The sequence below is a fragment of the Scyliorhinus torazame genome, chromosome 6 (assembly GCF_047496885.1).
Source record: "Scyliorhinus torazame isolate Kashiwa2021f chromosome 6, sScyTor2.1, whole genome shotgun sequence".
Classification (NCBI taxonomy): Eukaryota; Metazoa; Chordata; class Chondrichthyes; order Carcharhiniformes; family Scyliorhinidae; genus Scyliorhinus; species Scyliorhinus torazame.
The window spans coordinates 120,402,906-120,418,815 of NC_092712.1; the positions used below are offsets into that span (position 1 = coordinate 120,402,906).

Consider the following 15,910-nt stretch of genomic DNA (forward strand, 5'->3'; position numbering starts at 1 on the left):
GGATATGCTGGGAAAAGCAGGAACCTCATGTGATTTGGAGAAAAAATTGTACTTTTCCTGTTATTTCAAAATGTAAGTTGCATTTCTCTCCTACAAAGTAACAATGGGTGAATGTATTCGGTAAATTTTGGCAGTTCCTAATGCTTGACTATTGCCAACCCATGCTTAGCTTTCCAGACTTAGTAAAACGTCCCTATGGAGACAAAATATGCCCTCCATATTGGACAACTAAGAGCTGTCCCTGTTTGGGCTTCACAGTGCAGGGGAGGAGTGGTGGTGGTGGGGGCGGGGGGGGGGGGGGGGGGGGGGGGGGGCAATAGATCAGCGCTCTCGTGAAACACTAACAGTTTCCACACATATCAAACACCTTGACTAAAGTAAAATGAATGAGCATCAATATATGTACAACTGCATGCAGAATAATCTTTTGTAAATTCAGGAGTGATCGCTTGGTCTGTGACATGTAAAATATTTTCAATTGGAATCCTGTCTGTGAGGGATTTTTTTTGGTATTGCATGCTGAATCATGCTTTTTTAAAATGTTACAGTTTGAATTGACAATTGTTTGTACCTCATCATTCAGCCTTTTGACCTGCTGCTTTGTCTCTTCAGCTTTAGCAGCCAACATGGCAGGAGTAACTTGATCAAAGTCTGCAAACATGAAGCAATAATTTACAAACCCTCTGCTGTCCTCCAATTCATTGGCACTATGTACTAACAATTGCATTTACTGCAGCAATTTGAATTACTGGAAAATGCTAGCATATATGCAGATTGAGTCACAATTTATTGGATGTTTTTTGCTTTCCCTGGGGTGGTAGGCAGATCAGGAGTACACGTCCACCTCTCAAATGGTAAGTTTGTATTCCTGCTTCCCTGCACTCCCCCATACCTCCCACCCACGGACCCTGTTATAAATCATACTTGACGCATCCTTTTACTGGTGAACTGTCCTCGGGTTGGCGGCCGGCTGACAGCCTACTACTGATGATGTCTAGACTTCAGTTCAAGCCGTTTGCCAGACGTTGATTTGGTTTCTACTCATTTCAGACAGGCAGCTGACTGCAGATAATGCAGATAATGGCCGGTAATTAAAATGAGCTGGCAACCATGCTGATGATGTCTGGTGTGTTTCTTGCTTTCTTGCCCCCCCCCAACTTCCCTCACCTGAATCCTGATCCCAGTTAAAATACCCACTGTGTAACTAAACAGACTGATCTGATGTTGATTTCTTTCAGCAGCAGTAGACACACTGGCTCGGGTTAACCCTCTGGCAGCAGCCCTGCCAAACATGCGGCTGGAGGGCAGGACATCTAATATTCATTCTGAGTCTGTCAAATTGTACATCTTGAGCCTGGCTTAGCTTAATGGAATATTTTTGACGGTCTCTGGTGACACCCACCTACACCAGCTTCACGGGTTCAAATGTTCCCCTTTAATTGGGGGCTTTCCTGACTCTACCTGTCATCAAGAGTTCAACAATGACCCAATAATTAATGACAGTGTGCAGATGCGGATCTCAGGTGAGAGCAGCATCAGGATGTTCTGTTTTTCAAAGCGTGGGAATACCCACTGTAGGATGAGTAAATGGCCTCTTGTGCAAGGCACACCATTGTGCTCAGCGCCTGTGGAACCACATCACAGAAGAGAAGGGCAGAGAAAATTTAGCAAGGTAACACATTAGAAAAAGAATCAACATTTCTCGGCTGACTATGGTTCGAATCATGGAAGTACATGGGTCAGCTTTCAATTTGCTGGAAGCAGAACATTGCAGTGTCGGATTGTTCGTCCATTAGCTCTCATCTCCCATTTTCTTTAGATTGTGGATATTTCAGTTACTGAGAACGAAAGCCCAATAACATTTTACTCCAAAAAAGATATTAAGTAATTCAACAAGTTCATTCATAAATTGTGACAGTGAAATGTTTACATGGAGCTTTCCCATTATAAAGTTTTAACACCGTTAGGCAGGGTTTCTCTGCTATTAATTTAACTTAGTCCATTTCCATTGTAAATGTTGGATTGGCATAAAATGTTCAGGAGTGAAGGGGAAGAAGTACATGCCAGAGGTCCAATTTTAAATAGTATTTGGATAGAATGGAGGAATACATTTCTATTGGTTCAAGTATGAACATGATATACATTACCTTTTGCAGTTGGAAGTTTGAGTGATTCTTGTCCCATATTTTCAGTGCAGAACTCAAATCTTTGGTTCCCTGTTGAACTTTTCTCATCTTCAATGCCATCAACAATTCTACAAAATGAAACACTTGTGTAACAGTTGTGTAAATGAAACAGTTGTGTAAATGTAAAATGTCAAATTTGAATGATCCATTTCTAGTGCAAAAAGTAATGCTTAAAGATCTGGCTACAATTCTTGTAAATCAACAATAAAGTTCAGTGATTCACATAGTTACTGTTCGTTTAGACTAAGTGATATTTAACTACTAAACTGCATCAACATTATCTGCTTAAATTAGCCAAGAAAACCAATTACTTCAAATTGTCATCAGTGTTTCTGGTGAAAGTGGCTGGTAACAGTGTTCAGCATCTACAGCTTCACAATGCATTTAGGCCACAGTGCACAATGATATCCAATGATATCCATATTCTAACTTTCATTCACCTTTAGAGTGTGTGCTGGAGGCCTATTGAATACATTTTGTTCTTGTGAAGTTGAATGTTTTAGGCTTGAACTTCTGAACTGTGCTCTCTTTCTAGTGGAAGAAGGTTCCAACCAGGAATGGTAGCATAGTGATAATGTTAATCGACTAATGATCCAGAGATCTGGACTAACACTCCTGTTCACTGAACATGAATTCAAATTCAACTAATTAATCCGGAATAAAAAGTGAATGAGAATGGAATTGTGAAGCTACTGGATTGCTGCACAAACCCATTGGGTTCATTCATTTCTTTCAAGGAAAGAAATCCTAACTTGACCAACATGTGACTCCAGGTCCACAGCAATGTGGTTGATTCTCTCTGCTCTCTGAAGTGGCCGTGCAAGCCACTAGGCTGTATTAAACAGCGATAGAAAAATTGAATAAGAATAAAACTGGATGGACCATGAGGCCTTGACCTAGGCATTGGAAAGGAGAAAGGCCCAATCGATCCTACAAAATCCTCTCACTGACATCGGGGACCTGTGTTAAAATTGAGAGAGTTGTCACACAGATGAGCCATGCAACAAGACTGGTCATACACAAGCAAAATATTGTGTAAGGTCAAAATCAGAAACAAAAAAAACAGGAAATGCTGGAAACATTCGGCAGCTCAGGCAGCACCTGTGAATAGAGAAACAGAGTTTTTAATGTAAATTTAGAGTACTCAATTCATTTTTCCAATTAAGGTGCAATTTACCATAGCCAATCCACCTACACTGCACATCTTTGGGTCGTGGGGGGCAAAATCCACGCAAACACGGGGAGAATATGCAAACTCCACGCGGACAGTGACCCAGAGCCGGGGTCGAATCGGGGACCTCGGCGCTGTGAGGCAGCAGTGCTTACCACTGCGCCACCATGCAGCCCATAGAGAAACAGAGTTAACTGATGTGATCCAACCGTCTCATACCACCCGACCCGGGACGCAATTGGGCAGGTAAATCTCACGAATCCTCTTGTGAGATTGACGACGCTCGTTCAGCCTCGCGAGATCTAACAAGGTCTCACAAAGTCCCCCGATCTGGATCCCACGCTCAATGCATGTTTAAATATAGAGTTAAGCTCACTTAGATATGTTTACGCAGGAGTTACCCAAGGTAGTGATGCCAAGTCTATGTACTCATTTGACATTTCCAGCCTATTCACCAATACACTACTCAATAACATCATTGACAATTGCACTGCAGCAGGATATCATGGCAATTTAGACTCACAGTAATTGTGTGAATTAGTATTCATTGAACTTATGGGGTTTGATTCTCTGTTTGGGAGACTATGGGCGCGATTCTCCACTCCCACGCCGGTTGGGAGAATCGCCTGGGCCGCCAAAATTTCCGGGGCCGCTGGTCCGACGCCCTCCCGCGATTCTCCCGAGCGGCGGGAACGGGCCAGTCGAGTTTCGCAGGCCGCAGGCCGGAGAATCGCCGGAGATACCCAAAGTGGCGATTCTCCGGCACCCCCGCGATTCTGAGGCCCGGATGGGCCGAGCGGCCAGGCCAAAACGGCGGGTTCCCCCCAGCGCCGTCCACACGTGGTCGCTACAGTCGTGGGCTGTTCGTGAACGCTGGGGGGGCGGCCTGTAGGGGGGTGAGGGGGGATCCTGCACCGGGGGGTTCCTTAAATGTGGGGTGGCCCGCGATCGGTGCCCACCGATCGTCGGGCCGTCCTCTCTGAAGGAGGACCTCCTTCCTTCCGCCGCCCCGCAAGATCCGTCCCCCATCTTCTTGCGGGGCGGATATGGACAGGACGGCAACCACGCATGCGCGGATGATGTCCGTTATGCGGCGCCGGCCGCGTCGTCTAATCGGCGCCGCTTTTACGCGGGCGACAAGGCCTCGCGCGGGTAGATGACGCGGTCCCGATACTGGCCCATTGTCAGGGCCTGAATCGGTCGCGACCGGGGCCGTTCCGCGCCGTCGTGAACCTCGACAGCGTTCACGACGGCGCGGCCACTTCGGCGTGGGGTGGAGAATCGCGCCCTATGTTTTCCCGTCAGACTTGAATTGCTTGTGGTTCACATGGCACTAGGAGCAACGCCCACAAGCAATTCACTCACCCTTGTCATGCAAATTTATTCATGGCACAGATTGTGAAAGATTCCTGTCATGAATCCCACTACCAGGCTGCCATTTTGAGCGGGTGACCTGATAGCAAGTTTCTCTCCTCCTACAATGCAAATCTTGCCCCGACCGCCCATCCCCGCTGACAAGTAAGGCATCCTCCCCCCACCCCACAGTGTGCACGCATGAGGGTGACCCAACCCACCATAAAAAATGAAATGAAAATCGCTTATTGGCACAAGTAGGCTTCAAATGAAGTTACTGTGAAAAGCCCTTAGTCACCACATTCCGGCGCCTGTTCGGGGAGGCTGGTACGGGAATCAAACCGTGCTGCTGGCCTGCCTTGGGCTGCTTTCAAAGCCAGCGATTTAGCCCTGTGCTAAATAAACAGCAATGAGGTGAATAAACAATTTATCTATTTTAGTGATGTTGGTCAAGGGAGGAAGTGGGATGGATAGGTGCCTCAATATCAGTTTTTCTTCTACTTTCTCTTTGTTTTGCATGGTCCATTGGTGCACAGCACATTTCCTTTAAGATTGCTGCACACATGCATATAAACACATACATGTTAATTCAGTGGGACCCTATTTAACTGACTGTGTGTGGACTACCTCAAGTACACAGGTTTAGTACTTCTTTTGGATCTTTATCAAACTTATTTAGAGGATGTGGGTATCACTGGCTAGGTCAGCAAGTATTGCCCATCCCCAGTTGCTCTTGAGAAGGTGGCTATGAGCTATCTTCTTCAATTGTTGCAGTCCCTGTGGTGTAGGTGCACCCACCGTACTGCTAGGGAGGGAGCTCCAGGATCTTCACCCAGCAATATTGAAGGAATGGTGATATGTTTCCAAGCCAGGATGGTGAGTTACTTCAACGGTAACGTCTAGGTGGTGGTGTTCCCATGTACCTGCTGGCCTTGTCCTTCTAGATAGTAGCAGCAGTGAGTTTGGAAGATGCTGCCGAGGGAACCTTGGTGAGTTCCTGCAGTGGATCTTGTAGATGGTCCACACAGCTGCCATTATGCATCAGTGTTGGAGGGAGTGAATGTTTGTGGAAGGGGTGCCAATAAAACAAGTTGCTTTGCTCTGATGGTGTTGAGCCTCTTGAGTGCTTTTGGAGTTGCACTCATCCAGGAAATTGGAAAGTATTCCATTACACTCCTGACATGTGCCTTATAGATGGCGAACAGGCTTTAGGGAGTCAGGGGATGAGTTACTTGCCACAGAATTTCTATCCTCTGACCTCCTCTTGTAGCCACAGTATTTATATGGTTGGTCCAGTTTCTGGTCAATAGTAACCTTCAGAACGTTGATGGTGGGGCTTCAGTGATGGTAATGCCATTGAATGTCAAAGGATGATGGTTAGAATCTTTCTTGTTGGAGATGGTCATTGTTCGTCACTTGTGTGGCATAAATGTTATTTCCCTGGATATTGTCCAGGTCCTGTTGTATTTGGACATGGACTCTTCAGTATTTGATGAGTCATGAATGGTGCTGAACATTGTGCAGTCATCAGCAAACATCCCCACTTCTGACCTTATAATGGAAGAAAGGTCATTGATTAAGCAGTTGAAGATGGTTGGGCCTTGGAATCTGAGGAACCATGAGATTGCAGAATATTAAGTTTCTGCTTTAGATTTGCTTTAAGAAATATTGTTCTGTTTGCTTATGTATACTTGAACTATAATTAGAGATCAAAAAATGTGACACTAATAAAAGCCTTTCATATTTAAAACTTAGCTCCCCAAAATGTGAACTTATGCACATTGCGCCTATTTCTTTTTTTTTTTAATTTAGAGTACCCAATTTTTTTTTCCAATTAAGGGGCAATTTAGTGTGGCCAATCCACCTACCATGCACATCTTTGGGTTGTGGGGTGAAACCCACGCAAACAAGGAGAGAATGTGCAAACTCCACACAGACAGTGACCCAGAGCCGGGATCGAACCTGGGACCTCAGTGCCGTGAGGCAGCAGTGCTAACCCACTGTGCCACCGTGCTGCCCCTTGGAGACCTTGCTTGCCCAAGGTCTCCAAGGTCCTCGCATCTATTTCTAAGAAAACCTTGGGTAATGTTAGTGAATGAATGTATTGTTTGCTATTCACTCTCACAGTAAACTATAAGGTTGTATTAAAGTTGTGTCCCTGAATTACCTTAAAAGAGTGTGGCGAGTGATACCGACGCCAGACCAGATCCCAACAGTAGCTAAGATGCTGGACCAGAACCGCAACGTTATTTTTATTTTTAAGACTGTGTGGACAGATTGATTCGCTCCAGGGGTGATTGCATAAGAAACAGGGCTTGGTTATTTTTACAGACAAAACTTTATTAAAACAAATGAAAAACAATATTTAAACTTTTAAACTTCAAACCTAACATGAACAGCTTACATGTATCTCTTAACCCGAACATACTATTTCCCATTGAACACCACATAAAATGAACATACAGCTCTCAACTCCACTTGGCAGGCAGGCAAAAACGATGGCTTGCATTTACAGAATATTTTCCTGCGGTTACTGAAGCTGCTTCAGACTCCTTTTCGAAAGCCTGTCTCTGTGGCAGCTTTTCATGACCTCTCCAGGTGGTTTTCCAAATCCATCTGGTCCCACCTGTTTGAACAGGATTCTTTTTCTCTCTGAGCTCTGCTGAGCCCCTCAGGTTCTGTCCTGGACTGCAGACAAACTCCGCTATCTGGGCTTTTGATTGCCCACTCCCATTTACACGAAAGAACAGGGCCATGCTACGTTTATACAATTAACCTCCAAGTTACAGACAAAAGAGGCCATCATACTCTGGAATGGGATTTTGGCTGGTAACATTAGAGTGTCCCGGAGGACAATGGATCTTGAGTGAATCACCTGGCTGAACATTATTTCCATTAATGAGTTTAAGTCTGAAGTCACTTCAGCTGCCACTCCACCCCATGGAATCGCCCAAGGCTCCATGGGCACCGTCTGGGAGGAGGGAGCACTGGAGGCCAACCTGGGGCCTTCCACCAGGGAGACAATGAATCTCCAACTCTCCCGAGTCCCCGCCTCCTCATCCCAGCGTGCCTCAAGGGCAGTCTGCAGAACAGGGTGGCATGGCGATGTCAGTGTCTCCAGTAAGGCAGCCAGTGATCTTTGGCCCCAGGCCCTCCAGAGGCATCAAAGGCCACAGGGCATATGAAGCAGCAGGCTGTCTCCACCTCTAATCCGCATCCTGGGACACAACTGGACCTAGTGGCGGAGCATGGAAACTTAAGAAGATCACTAAGTGGGCACTGGGGAGGGGGTGTGGGGGGCCGGGGAATACCATTGTTAGCTTGGGACAGGTAGGGTTTCAGAAGGGCACAATTAAAACTTTCTACACCTGATACATGTGAACCCTCTGTCACATTATTCCACATAACGCGCTGGCCTGCACCCCCACCACCTGTTACTCTCTGGTCTCCCAATCCCATGTACAATGGTCCAAGATCAGGAGCCTCAGATGCGCACCATGTGCAGGTGATGGGTGTGCACGTGCTATCAGCAGAAAAACAGGAGTCAGACTATGGCAGAGATGGAGGAGCTTACCTCACAGCACGTTATCATAATAAGCCGCTGACAGTCAACACAGGTCCATCACCCAGGAGTGATGTTACACAGACCCTATATGGGTGGAACAGGGTAGTCGGGTGGCGAAGGAGGGGCCGGTGTGGGGGTCACCAATGGGGGAAGGGAGGTGATCAGGGGGACTTGACGGGGACGGGCGGGGGGGGGGGGGGGGGCGGTGGGGGAAGGGGGTGATGTGATGGATGATGCCCTGTCCTATGAATAGTCGGCGAGGATGAGGGCCTGCTCGCTCTCTGGGCCTGCTGGCACCTTGTCGTCACCGTCACCAGTCTTCTTTGCCCTGGCTGGTCCCACGGGTCCTCCCCGGGCTCGTCCTCCAGCCCCTCCTTGTCTTCCTCCTCAGATGAGGCAACCTGTCCCTCCTCCTCCACCTCCAGCAGATCACCCTGCTGCTGTGTCAGATTGTGGCGGGAACAGCAGACCACCACAAAGCGGGAGACCCTCTGGCAGATGTACTGTAGGGCACCATTAGAGTGGTCCAGGCATTGGAACCTCATTTTCAGCAGTCTGATGCTCCACTCAATAATAGCATGGGTGGTAACACGGGCCTTGTTATAGCAGGTCTCTGCATCCGTCTCTGGCCTCCGGACTGCCGTCATCAGCCAGGACCTCAGCAGGTACCCCTTATCCCCCAAGAGCCAACCCATCATCCTGAGGTGGTCCTCAAAGATGCCGGAGATCTCCAAGTGTCCCAAGATGCAGCTGTCGTGCACACTCCCTTGGAAGCATGCACACACATGCATGGTCTGAAGTGGCGGTCACACATGAGTTGAACATTCAATGAGTGGAACCCCTTCCTGTGAAGGAAAGGTGCTCCCTGATGCACTGGTGTGCGCAAGGTGACATGCGTCCTATCAATTATCTCCGGGACTGGGGCATCCCGACGATGGCAGAGAATCCCGCTGCCTGGGATGGGCCTGATCCAGGTCAAAGTTTATATAGTCTGCTGCCCAGGCAAACAGGGCATCTGTGACCTCACAGATGCGCTTGTCAGCTATAGGTTGCAAAATATCACACAAGTATCCACTCAAACCATGAAATAAACTGGTGGCATAAAGGTTCAGGGCTGTGGTGACCTTCACGGTCACCGGGAATAGGCATCCTCTTCCTCCTTGGGGTGCATCTTTGAGGTCACGGATGCCCAGTTTGCCTGGGCAGCAGACTATATAAACTTTGAGCTGGGTCAGGCCCATCAAGCTGCCCGGCAGTCGGGTTCTCTGCCTTCGCCGGGATGCCCCAGGGGTGGAAATTGTCGGCAAGGACATGGCACAGGTATGCACCGTCCCCTTGTTGAGACCGAGCGTCCTGCGGCACATGTCCCACTGTCCGACATCTCCTCAAACGACCATCAACATTGGTACACCTTGGGCCATTTCTGACCTCCCTCTTGGGTCTATCCCCGGCCTAATGGGTGGCCAGGTATGCAGGGTGTGCGTTGGCCCCCTTTACATGGGGTGCCGCCTCAAGCCTGCGTTGATGCTGCCATCTTCTCCCGCGTCTGGTCACCTGGCTGCCACCAGCATTGCGAGAGTTACCGTTGCGGGGTCGATAATACCATCCACATTGTTATATCTTTAAGGAGTTGTAGAAGGTGAGAGACTGACAATCAGTTATGGCTTCCACTCCTGGACCCTCAAAGCCCCCAAGCTTCCCCCACCCTTATGTGTTCCACCGTCTCTCATCGTGCCATCCACCAAGCCAGTTGTGATGGCGCAACCCCGCCCTGCACACGTACCCCTGGCCACTGCAGGGGCCGCTAGACCCCGGGACCCCAGACCCCAGCTGTGAACATTCGGGGCACCCTCCCCTGGTCCACACACTCACCCTGGGGTAGCAGGGAAATCCCCAGTGCTGAAGCCCAGCTCTAGAGTATTTGATTGTTGGCTGCTGCCTCTGTGGTGCTGATGCCTCCAGGGTCCAGGCAGAGTGTCCAGGCCTCACAGTTCGACTGGCATGCGAGGCAATAACACTTATCTGAGACACGGCATGTTTATCGATGAGAATCCACTTGAGAATATTTTGTTTATTAAACGGTCAACAGTAATAAAGATGTGAAAATCAGTGCGACATGTGCCGCAGGACACTCGGTACCTGTGCCATGTCCTTGCCGACATCTTCCACCCCTGGGGCATCCCAGCGATGGCAGAGAACCCGACTGCCGGGCAGCTTGATGGGCCTGATCCAGCTCAAAGTTTATATAGTCTGCTGCCCAGGCAAACTGGGCATCCGTGACCTCACAGATGCACCCTATGGAGGAAGAGGATGCCTATTCCCGTAACATTCCACATATCACACTAACCATTAAACAACAAGGAAACATCACCGTTCCACATTGGTACCAATACAAAGTTATAGTGGCTCATTTTCACAAGAAAAAACACGCACCCTCACCCCTCCCAGGTTCCTCAACAGAAATGGGAGACAAGCCTGAGAATGTGTTATGTCCAGAGTTTTGCCTTGAAATGATCTGCCCATCAATGAGTTACTTGTTCCACGTATCAGTGCCATTCTCCCAGTCCAGGAGCCGCAGATGGGCAGGCCCTCCCACACGGCCAAATCCTAGCATTCACATATTCCACTGGCGCTCAAAGTGCAGTTGAGCACCCCTGACATCCAACGTTTAACCCGCGGTGACGTGCCAGTTACAAGTAGCACTCGCCACACCAGCAACAAAGGCATCAGCAATCTGTGAAAGCATTTCTTCAACAGCCTTAGCAGGTGGCACATTTGGAACAATGTTGCGCACAAGGTCCCGCAGGATCTTCTTACTTCAAATCAAATTGCTTTCTGGATTCATATGTCCCCCTAAGCCAGATGTTCCAGGACCCAGCTTTCTTAGGAAAAATTGTCCTTCTTTCTGGCTACAGAAAAGGAAGGAAACAGCAACAGAAGCCTCCAGGCACCTGCAGCCACCAGCAGGAGCACAGCAAACACAACCTGCAGCTGTGAAGTGCTCACATAACGAACATTGCCAATTCCCTGTTAACAATAACCTTCATCTGTGCAGCCAGAGGCTGCTCACAGTCAGAGGGAGTTTAAGTAACCTGCACCACTTTTCCACTTCTGCCCTGAAGGTGTTTGGTGGGACACGGGCAGCAGCTGTTGTTGCTACTGTTATGGGTATACACAATCTGAGGGAAGGCCTGTAGGACCCACGGGCAATGAGCCCCTCACCCTCCCCGGCCCAGGGATGAACTCCCACCGAAGGCGTCCAGCCCCCTGACCAGGCCTGTCCCCCCTCCCCAGGTGCAGGGCAGGGCACCACCCTCCCTCACCCCCGAGCACTGGGATAGCAGCTCAGGTGCCCCTGGGCTGTATGTTCGATTGTTAAAATGGCTACTCACTTCCTCCAATCCCACAGCAGCCATTGCATTTGGTTCCCATTTTTAAGTAGGTTTTCTAAAGGGCACCAGCGTGACTTCTCGCTAGGGAACCGGCTATATCCCGGGAGGTCATTAGATCGGGCATCCCTCTCATTAATGAGATGGTGATTGCCCTCAATTGGTATTAATTGGTACCTTGCCACATCAGGCGGGATCCGGAACCCGCCAACGGGAGCGGGCCGGTTAGATTGGAAACCGATTGGTGCCTGGCCCGGCTCCTGATTTCACCCTATCGCGCGATCGAATCGGCTCGCACAGACCTGTGCCGGGTACGACGTGGCCATCAGATCACGCCCATAGTCTGATCAAGAACAGTCAGCATGGTTTCATGAAAGGAAAATCATGTCTGACAACTTTACTCCAGCTCTTTGAGGAGACATCAGCCAGAGTAGGTCGAGGAGAACCAGTCAATGTTGCATATTTAGATTTTCAAAATGCATTTCATAAGGTGCCACACAAAAGATTACTATGCAAGATAGGAGCTCATGGTGTTGGAGGTAATATTCAAGCATCGATAGAGGATTGACTAACAGGAAGCAGTGAGTAGTGATAAGGGGCTTTCACAGGTTGGAGGGCAATAACCAGTGGAGTGCCACAGGGATCAGTGCTGGGACCACAGCTCTTCACAATATATATTAATGATCTGGATGGAGGAACAGAGTGTACTGTGGTCAAATTTGTAGATGATGTAAAGGTAGTCGGGAAGGCAGATTATAAGGTGGATATAAATAGTTTTCAGAGAGATATTGACAGGTTAAATGAATGGGCAGATAATTGGCAAAAGGTATTCAATGTGGGAAAATGTGAGATTGTTCATTTTGGAAGAAAGAATGAGAAGGCGGATTATTATTTAAATAGATGGACACTGCAGAAAACTGTAGCGCAAAAGGACTTGGGGGTCCTTGTTTATGAAACCCAGAAAGCTAGCATACAGATTCAGAAGGTAATAGAGTCATAGAGTCATTAATGTTTACAGCATGGAAACAGGCCCTTCCCCCAGCTGGTCCATGCCGCCCAGTTTCTATCACTAAGCTAGTCCCACTTGCCCACCGCATTTGGTTCATATCCCTCTATTCCCACTCTGCCCATGTAACTGTCGAACTGATTTTTAAAGGAAAAAATTGTACCCGCCTCTACCACTGCCTCTGGCAGCTCATTCCAGATGCTCACCACCCTCGTGTGAAGAAATTTCCCCTCTGGTCTTTTTTGTATCTCTCCCCTCTCACCTTAAACCTATGCCCTCTAGTTCTAGACTCCTCTACCTTTGGGAAAAGATGTTGACTGTCTACCTTATCTATGCCCCTCATTATTTTATAAACCTCGATAAGATCACCCCGAAGCCTCCTACAGTCCAGGGAAAGAAGTCCCAGCCTACCCAGCCTTTCCTTATAGCTCAGACCATCAAGTCCTGGTAGCATCCTTGTAAATCTCTTCTGCACTCTTTCTAATTTAACAATATCCTTCCTATAATAGGGTGACCAGAACTGAACACAGTATTCCATGTGTGGTCTTGTACAACTTCAACAAGACGTTCCAACTACTGTATTCAATAGTCTGACCAATAAAACCTAGCATGCTGAATGCCTTCTTCACCACCCTGTCCACCTGCGACTCCACCTTCAAGGAGCTAAGAGCCTGTACCCCTAGACCTCTTTGTTCTGTAACTCTCCCCAATGCCGAACCTTTAACTAAGTAGGTCCTGCCCTGATTTGATCTACCAAAATGCATCACCTCACATTTATCCAAATTAAACTCCATCTGCCATTCATCGGTCCACTGGCCCAATGGGTCAAGATCCTGTTGCAATCTTATATAACCTTCTTCACTATCCACTATGCCACCAATCTTGGTGTCATCTGCAAAACTATTAACATGCCTCCTACATTCTCATCCAAAACATTAATATATATATAACAAATAACAGTGGACCCAGTACCGATACCTGAGGCACACCGCTGGTCACAGGCCTCCAGTTTGAAAAACCACCCTCCACAACCACTCTTTGGCTTTGGTCGCCAAACCAATTCTGTAACCAATTGGCTATGTCACCCTGGATTCCATGAGATTTAACCTTTTGCAACAACCTACCATGCGGTACCTTGTCAAAGGCCTTGCTAAAGTCCATGTAGACAACGTCGACCACACTGCCCCAATCTACCTTCTTGGTTACCCCTTCAAAAATCTCAATCAAATTGGTGAGACATTTTTCCCTTACAAAGCCATGCTGACTTCCCCTAATTAGCCCTTGCCTGTCTAAATGCCTGTAGATCCTGTCCCTCAGAATACCTTCTCACAATTTACCCACTACAGAAGTAAGGCTAACCAGTTTGTAGTTCCCAGGCTTATCCCTACAGCCCTTCTTAAACAAGGGCACAACATTTGCTACCCTCCAATATTCAGGCACCTCTCCTGTGGCTGTCTAAGATTCAAATATCTCAGCTAGGGGGATGGCAATTTCCTCATTAGCCTCCCACAATGTCCTGGGATACATTTCATCAGGTCCCAAGGATTTATTTACCTTGATGCGTTTCAATACCTCCAGCACTTCCTTCTCTGTAATATGTACACTCTTCAAGCCATCACTTTTTATTTCCCCAATTTCCCTAACATTTGTGCCTTTCTCAACAGTAAATACTGACGAGAAATATTCATTTAGGATCTCACCCATCCCTTGTGGCTCCGCACATAGATGGCCTTGTTTATCCTTAAGAGGCCCTACCCTCTCCCTAGTCACCTTTTTACCCTTTCTGTATCTGTAAAAGCTCTTTGGATTTTCCTTTGCCTTATCTGCCAAGACAATCTTATGTCCCCTTTTTGTCCTCCTGATTTCTCTCTTAACTCTACTCCGACAAGCGCTATACTCTTCAAGGGATCCATTTAATCCCAGCTGCCTATGCATGTCATATGCCTCCTTCTTCCTTTTGACCATGGCCTTAGTATCCCGAGTCATCCAGGGTTTCCTCCTTCTACCAGCCTTACCCTTCACTCTAAGAGGAATGTGCTCACCGTGAACCCAGTTAACACTCCAACTTACCAGCAGTCCCCTTGTCTGCAAATAGGCACCCCCAATCAACTTTTGAAAGTTCCCACCTAATACCCTGGAAATTGGCCTTGCCCCAATTTAAAATTTTAACTTTTGGGGCAGAACTATCATTCTCCATAGCTATCTTAAAACTAATGGAATTATGGTCACTGGTCCCAAAATGATCCCTCACTAACACTTCTGTCACCTGCCCTTCCTTATTCCCCAAGAGGAGGTCAGGTTTTGCTCCCTCTCTGGTCAGGCCAACCACATATTGAATGAGGAATTCTTCCCGAATACACTCGACAAATTTCTCTCCATCCAAACCCCTAGTGCTTTGGCTGCCCCAGTTAAATGGTGGTCCTTCCGAGGTTTCTGTTTGTGTTTCAGTGCCTTCCCATCGTGATCACTAAGGCCATTTTTAAGAGAGTAGGTAGGAGTATCATGGGGTTTGTGTGGGCGAATAAGACCCCGAGAGTAAGGAGAGGGTTCCTGGAACGCAGTAGGAACCGAGGAAGGTTGGCGCTGCCAAACCTGGGGAGCTACTACTGGGCAGCAAATGTGACGATGATCCGCAAGTGGGTTATGGAGGGAGAGGGGGCGGCATGGAAGAGGATGGAGATGGCGTCCTGTAAAGGAACGAGCCTGGGGGCGTTGGTGACGGCACCGCTGCCACTCTCGCCGACAAAGTATACGACGAGCCCGGTGGTGGCGGCAACGTTAAGGATCTGGGGCCAGTGGAGACGGCACCGGGATGCAATGGGAGCATCGGTGTGGTCCCCGATCAGGGGTAACCACCGGTTTGTCCCGGGGAAGATGGACGGGGGGTTCCAGAGCTGGCATCGGGCGGGAATTGGAAGAATAGGGGACCTGTTCATCGATGGGATGTTTGCGAGCCGAGGGGCACTGGAGGAGTTCGAGTTACCCCCGGGAAATGCCGTTAGATATATGCAGGTCAGGGCTTTTGTGAGGCGACAGGTGAGGGAATTCCTGTTGCTCCCAGCACAAGAAGTTCAAGGTAGGGTGATCTCGGGTGTATGGGTCGGGGAGGGCAAGGTGTCGGAAATACACCAGGAGTTGAAAGAAGAGGGGGAAGCACTGGTAGAAGAGTTGAAGGGTAAATGGGAGGAGGAGCTGGGGGAGGAGATCGAGGAAGGTCTGTGGGCTGATGCCCTAGGTAGG

At 48.3% G+C, this 15,910-nt stretch overlaps 1 protein-coding gene across 1 annotated transcript in view; it reads right to left on the bottom strand.

The window, feature by feature from the left end:
* kcnh8 (potassium voltage-gated channel, subfamily H (eag-related), member 8) overlaps positions 1 to 15,910 on the bottom strand; it is a 674,720-nt gene that overhangs the window by 33,830 nt on the left and 624,980 nt on the right. Inside the window, exons 14-15 of the mRNA XM_072508746.1 lie at positions 2,148 to 2,254; positions 572 to 651 (exon numbers count right to left, since the gene is read on the bottom strand). Coding sequence (XP_072364847.1) covers positions 572 to 651; positions 2,148 to 2,254 — 187 coding nt within the window. The remainder of the gene's footprint in view (positions 1 to 571; positions 652 to 2,147; positions 2,255 to 15,910) is intronic.